Source organism: Jaculus jaculus, chromosome 1, assembly GCF_020740685.1.
Source record: "Jaculus jaculus isolate mJacJac1 chromosome 1, mJacJac1.mat.Y.cur, whole genome shotgun sequence".
In the NCBI taxonomy this organism is placed as follows: domain Eukaryota; kingdom Metazoa; phylum Chordata; class Mammalia; order Rodentia; family Dipodidae; genus Jaculus; species Jaculus jaculus.
Window position 1 is genome coordinate 121910228 of NC_059102.1, and position 20699 is coordinate 121930926.

General features: G+C 39.3%; 1 protein-coding gene across 7 annotated transcripts in view; it reads left to right on the plus strand.

The window, feature by feature from the left end:
- Musk (muscle associated receptor tyrosine kinase) overlaps nucleotides 1-20699 on the plus strand; it is a 112448-nt gene that overhangs the window by 62027 nt on the left and 29722 nt on the right. For 6 of the 7 annotated variants that reach the window (XM_004656998.2, XM_004657000.2, XM_004657002.2 and 3 more), the window contains 2 exons: nucleotides 7602-7761; nucleotides 17786-17792. In XM_004656998.2, coding sequence (XP_004657055.2) covers nucleotides 7602-7761; nucleotides 17786-17792 — 167 coding nt within the window. Of the gene's footprint in view, nucleotides 1-7601; nucleotides 7762-8756; nucleotides 8765-10679; nucleotides 10686-17754; nucleotides 17793-20699 lie in introns of all 7 variants that reach the window. The other variant, XM_004656999.2, reaches the window with a different exon arrangement.

Sequence of the window (20699 nt, forward strand, 5' to 3'; positions counted from 1 at the left end):
CTAGCTGGACAGCAAGTCCCAGGGATCCTCTTGTCTGTCTCCCTACCTCTGGGATTTCAGGAACATCCCACCATTCATGGCTTTTACATGGTGCTGGGAATCCAAAATCTGCCTTTCATGCTTATACATCAAGCACTTAACTAACTGAGACCTCTCCCCAGACTCATGAGCTCTAAGAGTTAATTTGTCTTCCCATTCCTTAAGAAAACTCAAATTTTTTGAGAGAAGAAAGTCTTTGGGGAAAAAGAATTTTAAAATTTCCAGAATTTAATTTTTTATTGTGAAAGTTCTTATGAATAGCTCTGTTTATAAATTTCTGAAAAGAGAGCCCTCCCATTTTATTATTATTAATAATATTATTATTAATAATATGTATATTATTTTTTAGGACTTGCTACTTGTCTGTTTAAGCTTAGGTTGCCCCCAGTTTCACACACTAGCTTTATACAATTGACTGGCAAGTTCACATGTTATTCTTTGATGCAGAGCTTGAGGTGAGGATGGGAAGGTATAAACTTCCCTTAAGCTCAGAGGCATTGTCCTCTATGATAACTTTGATTATTGCTTCTCTCTCCTCTGTATACTCTCTACTTACGCTCCTATTAAATAGATATCTCTGCAATGGTTATTCTTCACTGCCAACTTGACTAGATTTAGAATCACTGAAGGAATTGGTGGGATCCAACACTGGGAGTATTCATGAAGGTATTTCCAGACAAAATTAACTGAGGCAGGGGCAATTCCACTCTGAATGTGAATGGTACGTCCTATGGACTGGGGGAGTGGATAGAATCAAAGAGAAAAATGACAAAGACTGCTAAGCTCTGATACCCCATTCTCTGCCTCCTAACCCACCATCATGTGAACTTAGCTGCTCTCCTGTGCTATCCTCTGCTAGAATGGACTGAACCCCTGAAACTGTGAGGAGGTATTTTTTTTTTCTTTAAATTGTCAGGCGTTTTGATTAGAGCAACAAAAGTAATTAAAGTACTCTCAAAACTTTAAACATTCTGTTCATTATGCTCAGCATGTATTTGTGGGGGAAATGGGGAGCCATACTTGATATGCCCACCCTTTCTCAGGCTGCAATGCTCACACAGAAACCCCAGCAGAGAATCTCATTCACAGCCTCAGCTCACAACCAAATGCCTCAGCCTCATGCTGTATGTGCACACAACTCCCCAAATTCTGCTAATACTTTACTGGTTGTGATAGTCAATCTTCACTGGATTTTAGAATCACCTAAGAGGCACAATTCTCAGTGTGTCTGAGTGCACTTTCAGAAAGGTTTAACCAAGGAAGGGAGGAAGGGAGACCCAACTTGAGTGTGGTTAGCACCATTCCATGGTCTGAGGTTCCGCACTCAATAATGGGGAAGTGAGCTGAGGACCAGAAGTCAGGCTGCATCTCTGCTTCATGACCAGAGGAACGCTGAGGCCTGCCATCTCACACTACCACTGCCATGCTTCTGTACCAAGATGGACTGTACAGTCTCAAACCATGAGCCAAAACAAACTCTCTCCCTCCCATAAGTTGCTTTTTGTCAGGTTAAAGTAACCAGAAAAGTAATTCATACAATGACTTCCTATACATCTCTAAACTTACTTATTTGATCCTTGAAATTTTCTGACTCTCTAGGAAAAACCCTTGCACTCTCTCTGCTGACCTGTTCTTTTGTTACGGGTCCTGCTACTTACTTGATACTACTAATCTGTCTATCTTTGCAATCACTTCTCTTTATATCTTTCAAAACTTGCTGAAAATATTCCTTTGGCTTTGATACCCCTTCATTTATCCAAGAATGTCTTTTTTTTAAGTTTAGAGTTCATTTATCCATTGGGATTTCAGGTAAGAAAAGGAGAGTTAAAGATATGAACTACAATTATTATTACTATAAGTCAGGCATAAAGTGAGCATGGCTTCAATGTAATGTTATCTTATTTATTATTTATTTTCTCTGTCTTTTTAAATTTATCCTATAGTACAAGGTCTTTTGCCACCACTGAAGCCTACCTTAAGCAGGCTCTATGGGTAGCTACATGACTATCAAATCATCCATACTCTGACAATTTAATCATTTTAAAGTACCTAGTTCTAAGTCACAGCCAAAGCATCTGATTACCTCCATAATCAAGAAGCCACATCCCTTCCTCCCGTCTCAGGAGTGTAGCAGGCATGCTACATGCCTACCACAAACATCCTGGGGCTGACTTCTTAGCTGGTGCTTTTGTTTCACTCTCACTTCCTAGCTGCTCTTTGATCAGTCCATCTAGGCAAAGGTGGGGAGAAGGAAGAACTCTAAAGGAAGAACATGAGAGCTCTCATTTCAGTGACATTCTTGTCATATAGTCCATACCCTCTACACCTGCAGGGTATGTCCAAGGCGGGGTAAGTTTGGAGGAGGCATCCCTGGCTTGCAGATAACATCACATTGCCACCTCACTGTGTCCTCACGTGGCCTTTTCTTCATGTGTATGGGCTCCTAGTTTCCCAGTGTCTACATGTCTATTGTGTAATTCTTGTTCTTAATGATTTTTTTTCTTTGTAAAACTTCTATTTTTATTGGTAATTTTCATATTTGTATGTCTGTGTGTTTATGTGTGTGAGGACAACCTCAAGATGTGTCTTCTTGTCTCTCTCGCCACTGATGCTTGCGAGCTTCCAGACTCCTGGCTCTAGTTCCCACTGCTGTAGATACGCAGGGGTCATTATGCGGCTAGGAATCCTACCTAGGGCCTTTTATGTGCTAGACAAGCACTTGGACTGAGCTTCATCCCAGGCTGGATCTGTTTTCAGTTCCTCTCCTTTTTAGACCCTTATAATGTTGTCTTGAATAGATTAAACAGCAGCAGTTGAAACAAGGGCAAATACTCTGAAAAGAAAAATAAGCACTTTAAATGTAGATAAAACTTTTAAGCAGGACTTTAAACTATTGTTACTACAAGGGATAAGCTTAGAAGAACTTTTCAGCCTGAAAATAAGAGTAACCTTGAGGCATCACCATAAGCGAATTTTCATTCTTTGCTAATTTGTCTTACTGTATTAAACAGTGATGAAGAAAATGGAAAGATAGAGTTTTGAAAAATTCCATGGATTTTTCAAAAGCCTCTACATTTGCATAAATTTACAAGGGGAAGATGTATTAGTGTTTTCTGAAATTCAGGAATGAGGGTAGGAAAATTGAAGTTAGTTTGGTCTTATTGAGACCCTAACTTAGGCACTCAATATGTGACTGACCAAAAGCAATCATAAAATAGGTCTGTTACCTCCCAGCCTACAACAAGCCCACCGTGACTTTCCTCCAGAAAGAAGTACATCCTCAGTTTTCATGGTCACAGAGGGTGTACTGCTCTTGCAGCCAAGTTCTGGGTAATACTACCCAAGGCCCCAATGAAATCGAGATGACTTTGCCCATGCTGACGCAAATCAATGGAAATGGAGGTGGAAAGCACCAGAACTGAATGCTGTAAAACAGCAAAAAACGGAAAGTCCGTTGAGGAGAAAAGAAACTCGTGTTTTTGCCAGGAGGGAATGAACAAACACTAGCAAAAAGCTGAGAAGTATCTGGCACAGAATAAAAGTTTAAACCATGGCTCTTCACTAATGAGAACTGAAACCCACACACTGTAAAAGATGAGGCTGCTTGCCATCCACCCCTCGCCCCCCACAAACCAAAACCATGAACAGCCAAAGAGCTGGGAAAGGGCAAAAAACATGCCCCAAAGCGACTCAGAAGTATTTCCTGTCTTCCTGTGGAAATGACATTCATCTTTTCATGGAAATTTGTAGTCATACATCAACTTAAGAATGACTGGTAAGATTTCATTCACTTTATAATAATGAATATAGGAGCATGTGGACTAGAGAAATGATTACTTTTTTAAAAGAAAGGATTTGTGATTTTTATAATAATATTCACTTATATATGTGAATATATAATTTATGTAAGCATTTGGCTAAAGATTTATAAAAATTGCATGTGTCTTGCTTTTCCCAATAAATATGATTCCTAAAATATTTTAAAATTTGAAATATTTTTATTTATTACAAGAACTTTTTAAAAATAAGTAGCCAAATCATCTATGTTGAAGATTGTGTTTTTTAATATTTTTAGATAACTATATTTTATTCAGACTTTTTAGAAGTTATCATTTTGGTTTGAAACATGTGCACTTTGGAGACCTTTTATATAACTAACTGGTAAATAAAAATTAAATATAATAATTAAATTAATTATATGTAACAAGTTTTATATGGGACAATCCAACACCTAGTTTGAAAGAGGAAAATATTTACGTCTTTGGTACTCAGAAATAACACAGAACTGTCTTTATGCATGGACAGCATTACAACTCCATGAATGTTGACACTACTGGCCCACATCCCACTAAATGAGGTACTCCCAGCCAGCTAGAACCGTTTATATTATAGAACCATTAAGCCCAGATTCCTTTTCAGGGTCGTCCTCTGCTCAGATCAAGTTATGAAGTTACTGGATTACCACAGCAGTGAGTAACTTCTCTGAAGACAGTATTATTATTGCATTAGTAATACATACAGACATTACGTAGGGATATATTGCTCTACTCCTTCAAAGAGGTATTATATTCATGATCGCAAGTGTGAATTAGGATGTTTATGTGGTAGAACTTTCCGTTTCACTACCTTTTTTAAAAAAACAAAATATTATTTGACAATATTTTATGGTATAGATTTATTTTATAAACAGGATATTTTTATGTCCATATACTCTGAGAAATGTAATCAAACAAATTAACAGCCATCTTTTAGATTGTTTTAAATGTCTTTTTATTTTTATTTATTTATTAAAGACAAAGAGAGGGAGAGAAAGACCAAGAAAGGAAGAGAGAGAGAATGGGTGTGCCACTGCAAATGAGCTCCAGATGCATGCACCACCATGTGCATCTGGCTTATGTGGGACCTGGATAATCAAACCTGGGTCCTTGGGCTTCACAGGCAAGTGCTTTAACCACTAAGCCATCTATCCAGCCCTAACATAGCCATCTTATAAAAGTTATCACTAGCACATAAGTACAGAATGTCATATCAGAGGAGAGAGTTAAATTCAGTGTTTTATACTTAACAAAATAATTTGTTTCCTATATACATCAGATATTGTTACTTCAATTAAATGCTATTGCTTAGTCATCATGGGATATTAGTGGATAACAAAATCCTTGGATAACCCAATCCTTTATATAAAATGATGTAGTACTTGGATACAACCTGTGCATATTGGCCAGTATTTTTAAGTCATCTCTAGTTTACTAATAATATGCATTACAATATAAATGCTGTATAATAGCTGTTATACTCTTTTTTTTTTTTTTTTTTTTTTGAGGTAGGTTCTCACTCTAGCTCAGGCAGACCTGGAATTCAGTATGTAGTCTCAGGGTGGCCTTGAACTGACGGCAATCTGGTATCTGCCTCCCAAGTGCTGGGATTAAAGGCATGTGTCACCATGCCTGGTTTATACTCTATTTTGGGGAATAATAAAAAGAAAAAAGCCTATAATGTTTATTATGGATTTAATTTTAACATATTCACCCCACAGTTGGTTTGAACACAGACACACAAACCACAGACACAGGGATAACCTCCCTCTGTATGCCTTAGGTGCACCTTGGTAAAAGCTCAAAGCAATAAAATCTCATTCCTTTGATCTTCTAAACCTGGGGAGTAGGCAAGAAGATCCAAATGGAGGAGAGAGGGTTGTTTTTATTTTTAGATCATCAAAAATACTAAACTGTTGGTCAGGGTGATCTATGAAGAAAGAAAAACAAATTCAAAGTATGACTAACAAGGCCTGCTGTGCATGAGTCACCCACTGAATCCAGCGAGGCCCATGGACGCAGGAGCCACATCATCATCAAACGGCGAGCTTCAGAATGAGCTGGTCTCTTCACTGAACTATTTCCACACTTGGATGGAAGCCAGAGGAGAGGTCAGGCTGCCTACAACTTGCCTCTCCTTCCTATGAAGGATGTTTTCACTGGCCTTGGGGCAGTGTTCAGGAATGCCTTGCTTAGGTGTGAACATGAAAATAGTGGGGAGTCTAGGCAGCACTTGTGGGCTTCCTTGTTCCTAGGTTGTCCTAGAAGCATTGCACAGCCCTTCTTCTTGAATGAGGGAAGCAGTTTTGCAAAGGAGCAAAACGACTGCTTTTCAGCTTTCACTTAAACAAGCCAGAAAGAGATTAGCTTCCATGTGAGTGTGTTTCGATGCACATGCCCTACACACACATGTGCAGAGACACTAGGAAGATGTAAAGTATCCATCTCCATTGCTTTTTTGCCTTATTTTCCTGATGGAGTCTGTCACTGACCCTGGAGCTTTCTGCTTTTTGCTTAGACTGGCTGACGATGGAGCCCCCATGATCCTCCTGTCTCTGCCGCTGTCAGCTCTGGGGTTCCAAGCATGAACAGCTGCATCCAGCTATGTACTTGGTTGCTGAGGGTTGAACTCAGATCCTTGTGTTTGTGCACCAAGCACAGTAACCCGTGGAGACAGCTTTCTCAGGACTCTCTTCATAACCAAAATATGCAAGGCAAAGTAGCATGATGCATGCCAATTGAATGCAGAGGTTTGCAGTCTTTGCTATGGTCTTCACTGCTGATTTGTATTGAAATTCAGGGAGAGGTCAAATGATGTTCAAAAGTATTCAGTCATTTGTACTGAACATGGACACATATACCCATAAGAGGCTGCACTTCTAATAAATATGGTAACAGTGAATTCTATTAGAATTTCCAACTGGGTGTATACCTCTAAAAGATATTTTCCTTTCCATAGCATCTAGCCCAAAGCTGAGTGAATTAACACAACAACCATTTAGGAGCACTCACAAGTCTATGGTTGCCTGAATATTTTTGCCAATCCAGTCAGGATTGCCTAACAATGGATTGTGTAGTTCTTGTGATTGGCAGCTTGGATGGATCCCCGTTTGTTCAGAAGAGCTTTCCTCATATGTTGGATGGCTGTTGGCTCCTACCTGGTTAGATGGACCATGTGTACTTTATCTTCTAGCAGACTGACTTGAGTTTGTTCATAGAAGGCCACAAATGAAAGCAAACCATGGGCTAGAATGGTGGCTTAATGACTATTAAAGACATTTGTTTGTAAAGCCTGATGGCCCAGGTTCTATTCCCCAGAACCATGTCAGGCTATAGGCACAAAACTTGCCCACAAGTCTGGAGTTTGTTTGCACTGACAAGAGGCCCTGGCATATACCCATTCTCATACATTCTCTCCTCTTTCTCTTTCTCTCTCTCTCTTTCTGTCATTGCAATTAAATAAAAATATTTATTAAGAAAACAAGCCACAATGTGCCAGAACTCCACAAACCTTGGCTCAGCAATCTCCAAACACAGGCCAAGCTAATCCAGATTCAGGACATAGAGAAAGACACTACCTCTTGAGGGACAGGCATGGGCGTAGATTAGGATACTTCAGACTAAGATCACAATCCTTTCCACAAGTCTTTTGATCATAATCCCAGCGTTTGCCCTTCTGGACTGTCATGAGGCATTTTAGAAAATCATGACCTAGGTCTACCTTTTATTTTCCCCACATCCCATCAGGTTTCTTCTGGATCGATTCAAGAGAGTGTAAAAGACCGAATGATTGATTCCAAACTGCAGCTGTTTATCACCAAACCAGGACTCTACACTTGCATAGCTACCAATAAGCACGGAGAGAAATTCAGTACCGCAAAGGCGGCGGCCACCATCAGTGTAGCAGGTAAGACAGCAGCGCGTGCTCGCATTGTCCTAGCTGGCTCTGTTCCACATCTGGCATGCAAGGAGGAAAATCTCCTTTTATCTCTTACTCCAACCCCCTGTGGGATATTTCTTCCTCCATGGAGGTGAACTTGATATGGATTTTAACACTTTTGCCTTCAAAACTAAATCTCCAGATATTTGTCCAAATGATGGTAACTTATAGAATTTTCTCTTTGTCTCTTGCTCTTCCTCCCTCCCTCTGTCTCTCATTTCTTCCCTCTCTCTTCCTATAAGACCCTTGTTCTTTCCTTTCCTCCCTCCCTTTTCTTTCTCTTAGTTCCCTTCTTCTCCTTTTATGTATCTGGATTAACCAGATGTCCCGAGGTTCTCAAAAAGTTTGCAGATATTTAACATGGTTAAGCCAATTTCTGCATGGCTATTTCTTGAGGGCATATTCACCTATGAACACAGGGTTTTATTTAAATTATTTATTTATTTATTTGAGAGAAGGGGAGAGAGAGAGAGAGGCATATAGAGAGAGAATGGGTGTGCTAGGGCCTCTAGCCAGTGAAAATGAACTCCAGACACATGTGCCACCTTGTGCATCTGGCTTACCTAGGTACTGGGGAATCAAACCTGGGTCCTTAGGCTTTGCAAGCAAACATTTTAACTGCTGAGCCATCTCTCTGGCCTCTATGAACACAATCTTTGTGGGTTTGTTTTTTTCTGTTTTCTGCAAGCGCCAGCAGGATTTATAGGTAGTTTCAAGAAAAACAGCTGACACATGGATTTCTAGGATATTTTTGTTGTGTTATAAAGGTTTATTTTTAAAATTTAAATGTCCCAAAGGCTTCTGAGAACATCTGTGGAATTCCTGGAGGTGAAAATACTCCCTGTATCAGGAAATGCCAGGAGTGTTATATTCATAGCTGGCCTACTGTTCAAGGATCAGCCGAGAGGTACTTGGCATGACATATAAGGCAAACACTGGGAGAACCTAGGGCCAGCTCCCAGAGCCTCCTGTTTCTTATTACAGGCTACTTCTTTGATCCTTCCCAATGGGGAACTTTCCATTAATGTCTATGATTTTCAAAATGAAATGAATGGAGGCCAAAGAAACCATATAAGGAGTACTAGACAAAGTTGACCCTTGGGGGCATGCACATGAAGAAAAGAAAAGGTTCCCAAACAGGCTCCTTCTACCATCTCCTTGGGGAATATGTCTGTCAATAGTATCTTGGGACATTTTATTAGCTATGGGAAATCATTTCATCCAGAGAATGACAAGACGCCTGAATGTAAATTCAACTCAATGTAATAAATAAAAGTAAAATGATTACTGTTGGTGCTACATTTTGCTGTTTAATAAGTGCTTTTGCATGCACTTATTAAACACACTGAATATGGGCCATTGTATTAAGCAGAATAAGTATGAAAATTTATCCAGGCATGGTGGCACATACCTGTAATCCCAGCAGTCAGGAGGCAGAGGTAGGAGAATCGCCATGAGTTCAAGACCACTCTGAGACTCCATCGTGAATTCCAGGGCAGCCTGGGCTAGAGTGAGACCCTACCTCGAAAATAAAAGAATGAAAATTTAACAAAGAATCCTGCTTTTCAAGGACCATCAGTCTAGAAGGGAAACAGGCACATGTTGATGTGTATGTAAGTGGGAATCATTAGTAGAGACGCATTGGACAGAAATCTGTCTATGAGACACATGGGTTGAAGAGAGTTTAAGAAGTTAGTCTGTGAGCTAGAGCATGCTGAAAGGTATAGTTAGGAGGGAAGTGGGAAGAAGGATATGCAAAAGTTCAGGCCATAGCCAGCTTAGGAAGAGCCTGGGTAGAACCAATGTTTTCAGTGGGAAGTTGATTTAAATATTTCAGAGGAGAAGTTATATGGTCAAAATAACAAAATAACAGGTGGTAGATGTCAAGAGGTAGGGAGGCATGGAAACCAATTAGGAGATTGCTATGAGCCCCCAAAAGACATGAGGTCTGACCAGCACAGCAGTGATGGGTACCAAGAGGAAGGGAGAGGCTACCGATACAGAAAGAGGATTGACAAGTGCTTGAATGAGGCGGCAGAGTAGAAGAATGTCTTAAGACACACTTGAGATGTTGAGGAATGTGTACAGAATAATAACAGATAAGCAAAACAAAGCATAAGAACCTGGGAAGTCCTGAAAGGTGTTACGATACTCTCTATATTTCTGATGCTTTTGAATTCCCTGAAATTATTTTAGTCTCAGTGTCATTGTTTTCATTGATGTTTAATCAAGACCTGTTAAGTGGATAATTATCTATAAAATTTATCTACACATTTATGTAACATGTATGTTATATATATATATATATATTTTTTCATTATATGGAAAGGACATTTACATTTGAATACTCAACTGCCAGCAAATAAGCCGGTCTAACATATTTTCACCTTATACTTTCACTGGAGAGAAGAGAAAATTAGTGTCAGAATTTTTTTCTTGATTTGTTGAGGTTGGGTCTCACTCTAGCCCAGGCTGACCTGGAATTCACTCTGTAGTCTCAGGGTGGCCTCGAACTTACAGTGATCCTCCTACCTCTGCCTCCTGAGTGCTGGGATTAAAGGCATGCGCCACCACGCCTGGCTAGTGTCAAAAAATTTTAAGTGTCTCATTTTCAAAAATTGTTTGGTCATTCAATAATAAGCTCTTAGCAGAGCTCGTCCCCTCCCTCCTCCTTCCATCTCTCCCTATATGTGGGGTAGAAAAGAACCTGCCTTATGCAGTGGTGTCTTCCAGACCCTTGATCTCTATGAAGTCTGAAGTAGAGAAACTTGTGAGTTCATCTCTTGGCTTCTGAGAACCTGAGGACCTTCCTGCTGACTTGATGCCTTCAGGGGCCTTCTGGAGCATCACAGCCCTTTGCACATCAACCAGAGGCCCCCGTCCAGCCCTGGCTTACTTGGCTCCATAGCATCCATAGTGCCATCACCCTGCTGCCTCACAGTGGCCCTAACACAGGGCAGCAGACTCCTGACTCAGCCGCCTCTGCATCCCGCATGGGCCAGAAGCAATTTCTGGACTCCTTTCAAGATACACGAAATCAAAGAACAATTTATAATCCACCACTCACTTTAGCTGTATATCCAATCATGCCATGCAATTATGCTTACATGAATGTTGTCATCCCATGTCAGGGTAAGAGATCCTTGTACTGCATTTTTCTTTTTGTGTTCCAAATAAGTTGGGAAGAAAATCTCTTTTCTTTGGGTTTTCCTTAATCAGTATACCTGTGGGGTTTTTGGGTTGAGAAAAGGAATCTACAAAATGTGTATATTCAAATTCTTAATCTTTTCAACTTCCTCTTTTCAAAACTGGAGCTTGTTAGGAATTCTCCCTTTCACATGGCAATATTCAGACCCTACTCACCATAAGGACCAAGATGATTATGGAAGCAGTGCTATGAGCAATCGGGGCCCTAATAAAATAGCTATTACACCAATGTATATTCATTCAATGGTATTTAAGAGACTGGACACTGAAGAGAGAGCTCATTCCATAAAGTGCCAGCCTTGCAAATGTGAGGACCAGAATTTTTTTTAATTTATTTATTTGAGGGGGGGAGAGGCAGAGGGAAAGACAGAATGGGTACACCAGGGCCTCCAGCCACTGCAAACAAACTCCAGATGCATGCACCCCCTTGTGCATCTGGCTACATGGGTCCTGGGGAATCGAACCGGGGTCCTTGGGCTTCGCAGGCAAGTGCCTTAACCGCTAAGCCATCTCCCCAGCCCCGAGGACCAGAATTTAATGTATAGCATTCACATAAAAATGCCAGGTGTAGCTGGGTGTGGTGGTGCGCATCTTTAATCCCAGCACACAGGAGGCAGAGGTAGGAAGATCGCCATGAGTCCGAGGCCAGCCTGAGAATACATAGTGAGTTCCAGGTCAGCCTGAGCTAGAGTGAGACCCTAACTCCAAAAACCAAAAACCAAAAACATGCCAGGTGTGGTGGCACATGGGCACCAGGGAGATTAGAAGCAAGTGGATCCCTGAGACTCACTGGTAGCTCCAGGCCAATGACAGACTGTCTCCAAAAGGGGTGGATGGTGTGCCTAAGTAACTATACATGGTATAGGAGATAGTAAAGAAATATGAGTATAGCAAAACACCAGAAAGGAAAAAAGAAAAAAATATTAGAAGGTCTAGAGTGGGCATGATTCATCAAAACTGTGTCCATGCATTGGTAACTTGCCATGAATCTTGTGTGATACTCTCCCCTAATACACTAAGACTTCCAAGACTTTTCTGCTTTCAGTTAATGTCACTGATTATCACGGGAACTGACCCTTGCCCATGTTTCCCCAGGCAGACCTAGCAAGGATACCTCTAGTTCAATTGACTAAGACTTTTGACATATATGAGACACCCTTGATTTTCCCTTCTTCTCTTTGACCTGCACTGGGTGCTTCATGAAGACCTCTCTGGAACCTCGAAGGAAAATTCTCCCTAACTCTAGGAATGCGTCTTGGACCAATATTCAGAGATGTGAGGCAACTCTGGTGGAGAGGGGTCTTTGGAGCTATGTTAGTTCAAGAGCTTATACAACAAGTGTGGTCTGATGCTCCCCGGATTGATGGGAGTGAGGGGATGGAACCTGATTTTTCCATGTCTGTCCCTCCCTGTCTCCAGTGGCCTTTGGTGGAGCTGCCTGAAGAAATGGGCTTCCATTAGACGTGGTGTCTCCTCTTCCCTTCTTCAGTGCTCCTTACTGCAGACACCACTGCCTCTCACTTTAGCCGTGTCTACCCTCCCCTAACATTCTACAGTCAATAGGCCTCTGTCATAGCCCGGTGTTTTGTTTGGAAGCATTGCCTCAGTCTATTTATTTATTCATTCCAATAGGAAAACTGGACATGGAAAGAGCTTGTCTAGTGTTTATGATTATGTTGAATGATATTTCTAGAGTTTGAAACACAACAGAAAAGAAAGATCACCCTTTATTTTTCTAACACCCTCCCATGTGTCTGCCCAAATCCCCGTGCATTGTTTTAGAAACATGATATTCTTCTTTCTGATTCATTTACATTTGCTGGTGGTCATCAAAAGGAGTCGAAAAACTTTTGGGACTTTTTCCTATGAACCAGGAAGCTCTATTTCCCCTCTGGTTACAACCACAAATGGCTCAGGTTGCGATTTGAGCTCACCATGAGGACAGGTATTTGGCAAGATGCCTTTGCTTTGTTACCAGAACCTTCTTCACTGTGGTGGAGACCAGGAAAACAGCCCCTCATCCCTATAACAAGCTTCATCCTGGATCAACCAGGGGCATTTAAAGAGGGATACATGACTGCATTTTCTGTCTTCCGGGGCACTATAGGTCCTTTATCAGACAGTGAGGTTCAAAGTTTTGAGTGTGCTCATCATATCTTAGGGATGGGTGTTGTGTCTCATTCTACCACCATCTCCACTGTCTACAATGGTCCTTTTTTGGACTGACTACAAGGTTCAAGATTTCTCAACTCTAAATCTGAAACTCAAATAAATATATGTAACATCACCAAAATGGCAATAGGGAGAAACTCAGTGTGATAGAATCTCCCCAAAATGAACCACACATGCAGTTTTATGTTCCATAAAACTACAATGATGTTGTATACTTTTACAGAAAAAAGAACAGAACTTTGAATTCTATAGCTGAATTGATATAGAAGATTAAATGTACTATTATGTTAAATGGTTTTTCTGATGCCTGAGAGTCATATTCCCAGTGTAGGAATGTGTAACATAGCAGATGCTCCCGTCCATGAACATAGCACTTCAAGTGCCATGGGTAGAAAGTATTCTTATCCACAGAATGCACACCACTCCTGGCATTACATAGTAGTGTTATTTGGGCTTAAAATGGACAAAAATGTTTTTTGTTTTTAATAAGAGAAGGAATAATAAATAATCAACAACTGGTAGCCACACTGAATTGCTTCCAGATGCTTTGTAGTTAGGCACAAAAGGTACTGAAATCAGGTGGCTTTCTTATATTAGAGTTGATGTCTGTTCAAAAGAGGCCAAGGTTTTGCTGACTAATTTAAAAGGAACTACAAATATTTTGAAATTTTTTTAGAATGAAAAATAATCTAGCTTTTGGAAGGGAAGGGAGAGAAAGAGAAGGAAAGGATAAGAAAAGAAAGAGAAGGGGAGGAAAAATGTGACCAGAAATCTTCATAGCAACACATGGGAGCCCAGTGAGTGAGGGCATCTGCTGATTCTCTTGCAGTCACCCTTAACTCATTTCTCTTTGCTTACTTGGCTTTGATCTGGAAGTGTATCTTAGTGACTCTGCTCCTCCTAGATGCTATGTTGGACTTTCTTTGGTACTTATCTTTATGTAGTTGAATTCTCCCTTTTCATCTTAAAATGAGGACATTTTCGTGTCTATGACCTTTCCTCCTTCGTGTTTCAATAGGTCTCCATGCCCAACTGCTATTAGAATCTACTTTTGTTTCTCCAAATCATATACCATTTTCTCCAGAGGAATTTCCTATGGTTCCCACCCATCTGTTCCACAAGCACAATGGCAGAAGTGTCTCAAGGCTTGGCACATGTGGATCCTCTTTTCCCTACAGTTCCTTACTAATGTAGAACTATGTTCATCCTATCCACATCCTTTGGTGATTTTCAATTCAGCGTTGAGGATTCCCTGCAGGCTTTTCCCTAGTTCAGGAAAACGTAAACCATAACTCTAAAGTAAAACTTGTGGACAAGATCAGTAACATATCTTAGATGACCACAATGGTAATCCTATAGTCTGACCTGCCTGTCTCAAGAAAAGAGAGGTGACTTACTGAATTTCAATTTGCAGATAGGAAATTAAATTTTCAAAATGGATTCTCTCAACTTGTTATTTCTGAACATGGTCAGCATGTGTCCAGCTCTCCGCAGGGCTAGAAGGATGTGAGCTTTTATCCCTGAGTTAAGTAACCCCTGTGGGGAAAAGCTCAATTTTAAAGGTGACTGTTGGATAAACTGATGATTTTTATTAAAGGTGTTTAATTTAATGTAATTCCATTGTGGATTGCAGAACAACTTTGAATGACTCATCAATTCAGTAGGTACCAGAGAAGTAACAAGACCAAGATTAGATGTGTAACCAGCATAATGAAAATTTAAACTTAACAAGTAACATAAGAAACGCATGTCATTTTTCTTGAGTCATTGGGAACTGGGAATCTTCTTCCTTAGATTCTTCTTTTCCCTATGAGAATCAAATCCATTGTAAGCTTTTAAACAGATTCCATAATTCTCAGGAAATGTTTAATGATTATATGCTTAAATCTGATCTAGTTTTAAAACTCTGCTATCATTATTCAATTTAAATTCCTTCTGCTTCACTTAGCCTACTTCCACCCAGTATTTAATTCAGGAACTTGGGAGACAGATGAGACTTAGTTTCCTGCTGTAATATATACCCCCCGTTCTCCTCTTCTTGATAGTTCTTTTGGGATATCAAAGAAGAAGAGGATTTACAGGGAAGGAAGCAAGTGTCTTTTCCAGAATAGAAGATAGGAGTGGTCTATTGACTGCTGTGCTTCTGTAATACCATAATGCTAAGAATTACAAAGTGCATTCCCAATGCCAGTTAGTTCCGTCTGTCTGATCTACCCTATCTCTCTATCAATCCACCTATACATTATCTATGTCTATTATCTAACAATCTATTCTTTCTCTGTAACATCATCTACTTACCTATCTATATAATCCATGCATCTACATCTGTTTATAACTATCATCTATCTATGAATTTATTTAATCACACAACTTGATGAGATGGGTATTTTTATCATCTGTGTCTTACCTCTTAGGCAGCTGAAGCTCAGAGAGGTGCTCAAGCATTCTCACAAAGCCAAGATTAAATCCAGCCATTGAAGTGGCTAGGCTTTTAATGCCTAGTAGGTTAACACATTCTTGCTGCAAGTATCTGCATGCCATGGGACATGTGAATCTTTCGGAGTCTTGCAGAAGCCAATGTTATCATGTGCTACCCCAATGTAGAAGACTCTGTTAGCCCATAGCCCTTCATCCCATCCATGTTGGGGAACCCTACAGCTTTTTATTATTAGGATTTTTTTGTCTTAATAGCCAGTCCACTTGATAGCCTAGCAGACTTCTTCTCTATACAATGGACTCATGGGTAAATCACATGTCCCTACTGTTTCAGTGAGGGGAACCTCACTGCTGTATTCTCCACTTGGACCCTCAGGTTCTAACAGTTATGGAACTTTTTGAAAGTGATACTTAAAATAATAAACAAAAACCTTTCATTAGATTTTGGGACTTGTCTCTGATTCTTAGTTGAAAAGAACAGTATTAGACATTCTTCAAAAATCATCCAATGATGAGAATGATCTAGAGAAACAATTCATCTCTTCAAGTTTTTGTTTTTTGTTTTTTTACTGGGATGCCCTCCCACCATCATTTTAAAGATGTGAACTGAAGCTCTTTGTCTGGGTACAGCACCTACTTCCTAATGGAACAAAGAATAAGGTGGTTACACCGTATCATCTTAGACAATCTGAAGGAAAAGTTCATGCCATGTATGGCTGTGTTTATGAATGTAATTTTATGTTTTATAATTTATATATCTATCTATCTATATATGTATCATTTATAATACATACAAATTTATAACATATATGATATAATTTATAATTTTATGTTTATATAACTTGTATGTTTATATATGTATTCCCTGTAATCATTTACCTTAGATATTGGGAATAAAACAAAATCCAGAAAATAAACTAAATAAAACTAAGAGGATTTGTGCTATGAATAATTGGAATGAAATTGCCAGCATTTTGATGTGATAAGTGGCATACATTTATGACTAATTCATCCCAAATCAGCTTATCTAGATCCAATTTATCTAAACTGAGTTTAGATAATTTGTTAGTATGGCTACTGCATCTATCTAATATTTAAAATTCAGAAATTAAAAAATGAAAATCAAATACTTTCCATATAATGTGGCAATACACACACACACACGTAAATATATATATATATATATATATATATATATATATATATATACTTTTATATTGCTAAAATTTATTTCATCACAGAGATTATTATTTATACCATTGAGAGTATCTTTTTCTATTTTACTTAATGTCGAACACTTTTAGAGCTCCTTAGCAAATGTAACAAAAAAATGTTATTTTTTTATGTGTTTTAACAAATTTTGGTTGACTTTGAGTTCATAAAGATTCAAAGACACACTCAAGGTTATAAAAATCATGCTGTCACCAATTCCAGGAAATATAAAAGAAATGGTGAAAATACAAAATCATTATATTGAAAGAAGATTGAGTTCTCTAATAAATCCATTTTATAATCCTTAAAAATGCTCAAAGGATAGTTCTCAAACTCATCATATAACCTTCCCTATTATGGGAGAGCATATGGGTCCCTTCCTGCTAAGAGTCACATACTGTTCAGGGGAAGAGACACTGCTAGAGGTAAGCTGTTACTTCTGAATACAGGACTAGCTATGCAATTCCCAGGGTCCACTGCAGAGTAAAATATTCAAAAACTACTGTTTCAAGATAGTAATAGCCAAGCATTAAGGAAACCATTGAGCCCTTCTGAGTACAGGACCCTGTGAGACTTAGTATCTGGGTCATAGCTACCAAACCAGCTGCCTATAGGGAGATCAGCTCTCCACCTTCCCCTACTCACTTGCCATATTAGTTTCTGAAGGCAAAGCCCCTGATGGACCATTGAGGGAGTCCTGGGCTGGCACACCACCATGGTAGATGATACCCATGCCTACCTCCATTTGAAACACACTACAGTTCCCAGGGACGACACTATCTTAATCTATGCACCCACCCTTTAGTGTAGCTTCTGGCCTACCAGTAGAAGCAGAGAACTTTGCAGAATCATTGAGATTAGGGAGATTAATGCTGTAAGATGAAAATGTACTAACTTTCTTTTCTCCTGTTTTTTTTTTTTTTTTTCATTTGATTTCCTATGGGAATTTCTTTCCTGTTCATAGAATGGAGGTAAGAAACTACTATTTTTCTAATGTTCAGGGCTGTTTGTGGTTTTTGTTTGGACTTCCAGTGATTTGTCTACTGGGCTCTGTAAACATTTCAAAACTTTCCAATGTCTAAACCTTTTAACATTTCTTACCAGTTGATGACAAAAAAGGAGAGGTAGCCTATGACAGTGGATACTTATATGCATCAAGCACTCTGAGCTTTGCTTAGATGTGTTTAGATGTGTCTTTATGACCTCATGAAATAAGGACAATGATTGTCCCTGTTTTCAGAAAAGAAACTAAGAGTCTCTGAGCTGGAGACTTACACAGCTAGAAAATGATGCCATTGGAAATGAAACCCAGCATTGACTCTAAAGGGCTCCTTCAGAGCTTTTCTCATGAGATTAGAAGGTACTGATTCATGATGTAAGATTTTGAACCTTAAAGTGTATATGTGTAGTATGGAACTTATCAAAGGCTTTCATAAAAATATGTATGTCATAGACAGGCTCTGTGTCTCACACAGGTAATCCCAGCCTCCAAAAGCAGAGACAGGAAGATAAGTAATTCAAGGCCAGATTGGGCTGCATAGTGAGTTTGAAGCCACCCTGTGCTACATGAAATCCTATCTCAATACAAACAAAAATAATTAAAAACCAACAAAAATGATCTGGGTTTAGTGATGCACACCCACCAACACTGTGAAGGCTAAGGCAGGAGGACCAGTTCAAGGTCAGCCTTGCCTAAACCATGCCCTGTCTCAAAAATAACAAAACAGAGGCTGGAGAGATGACTTAGTGGTTAAGCGCTTGCCTGTGAAGCCTAATGACACCGGTTTGAGGCTCGGTTCCCCAGGTCCCACGTTAGCCAGATGCACAAGGGGGCGCACGCGTCTGGAGTTCGTTTGCAGTGGCTGGAGGCCCTGGCGCGCCCATTCTCTCTCAATCCCTATCTGCCTCTTTCTCTGTCTGTCACTCTCAAACAAGTAAATAAAAATAAAAAAAAAATAACAAAACAAAACACCTAAGGAAAACTCTATGAAGTGCCATAAATATTAGTGATTAGCAATAGTAATAATATCATTGAAGTCAATTCTGTGGTACCTTTTCTCATTTTGACATTATAGTAACTTATGAGAGAACTATTATCATCACATTTTTCAAGATGAGGAAATAGATGGAGCAAAAGATGGAAGTCCACACAAGTCATAAAGCCCAAATCCTCCACTTGAGCACAAGTAGACAGACTTCACAACATAACCGGTACACCAACCTGTCTTATCCAGGGAACACAGCCACTGAGCAGGGCGTATACTTTCAAGGATTGATTCCAGGTCCATGAAATTAAATTTTTTATTGTTTAACAGAGTTTGGTTCACTCTAAATTCTCTCTCAATTTACATAGCTTTGATGCATTTGTTTAGTCAGTGAGTAGTTAGTGAATTATCAAGTGATTATCACAGTTCTTCAAGACAAAGTTGTGACTCTTCAGAACTCCACAGAGAAGCCAAGCATCTGTTGGAGATATATGTTAGACAAATGCATGGTAAGACTTAAAGGCAGGCCACCTGACCATTAAGACATGACTGCTTTCGTTCACAGGCCTGTTTGTCCACCTGTTCTCCCTCCCCACTCCCTGTGTATCTTAAAACTAAGTACTCTTTTCCTGGCACTCTATAAGAAATGGAGAAACAAACCAATGTTAAACTAATTATTTTTAGCTAATTTATTCCCAGAGGAATTCATATTTTACATGCATATAAAGATTAATTACAAGATACTATAATAACAGAAGCATATACATTCCCAGAGCTTAAAATGTAAACATAGGTCATACCCATGCAAGTATACTCAAGTTGAGTTTAAACTCATTAGGAACTTAATGAGTGCTAATCACAGAATAATCTCATGCTGGACATAGTGGCTTGTAACTGTACGCCCAGCACTCACAAAGCCCTGTGGACAACCAACTGACACCACATCTCAAAAAATAAAAATTGTCCCATCATTTTTCACTTGTAATAACATAACTGTTCTCAAACTCTGCTGCTGGCTAGAAAATTACTAACACTTTTACAATTTCCAGCTTGGCATTTTTTTCTTACAAACACTGCGATGGTTTACCTATTGACTTAATAAGTCCAGTTTCAGTATTTTATCCTGAGGATATAATAAGAATAATGAGCAATAATGTTCATAAAAGCTTTATCATTACGGATATATCAACAACATACATATCTACTAATAAAGGAATTTGATTAAAAGCTGTTATAAAAAATTATGATATAGGACCCTCATATGAAAAAATTATGGTATAGGCAAATGGCTATGATACTATACTAGGCAAAAATGCAAGACATAAAATATGCCTATTATTGTGATATTTTATGTATATAATTAATAATTTAAACATATTATATAGAAAGAATGTTTATATATTGGCCTAACATATTTAAATTTTATTTTTTAAGTTAAAATTTTCTTTTATACATTTAATTTTACATAATAAATAGATATTAACTTTATTCAGAAGAATCACAAGAGGTTTTTCAGAGGAGATCAAGTCCTTCTTGCCAAGGCCACTTGGCAGCAAAAGTTGGCAAAGATCTCCTGCAAAGGCAGGATACTTGTACATCACTCCATGGGCGCCTGCTCAGCTGACACTGCATGCACACGCAGATGGCTTGGCCCCAGGGAGGCTTGCTTTCCAGGGTCTGGGGAGAGGCTCAGTGGATAAAACCCTACAGCTCAAGCAGAAGTGACAGCAAGATAGGAGGCAGAGACAAGAGAATTTCCTGGGAGCTCTTACCAAGTGCAGCCTTGAAGATTAGGAAAGGTATAGAGCCTTGGCCTTACCTCCATAGGAGAGATAAGCCAATTGCTATGTAGGTGAAGATTTGTTTGTACCCAAGGAGAGGTGTAGCTATGGC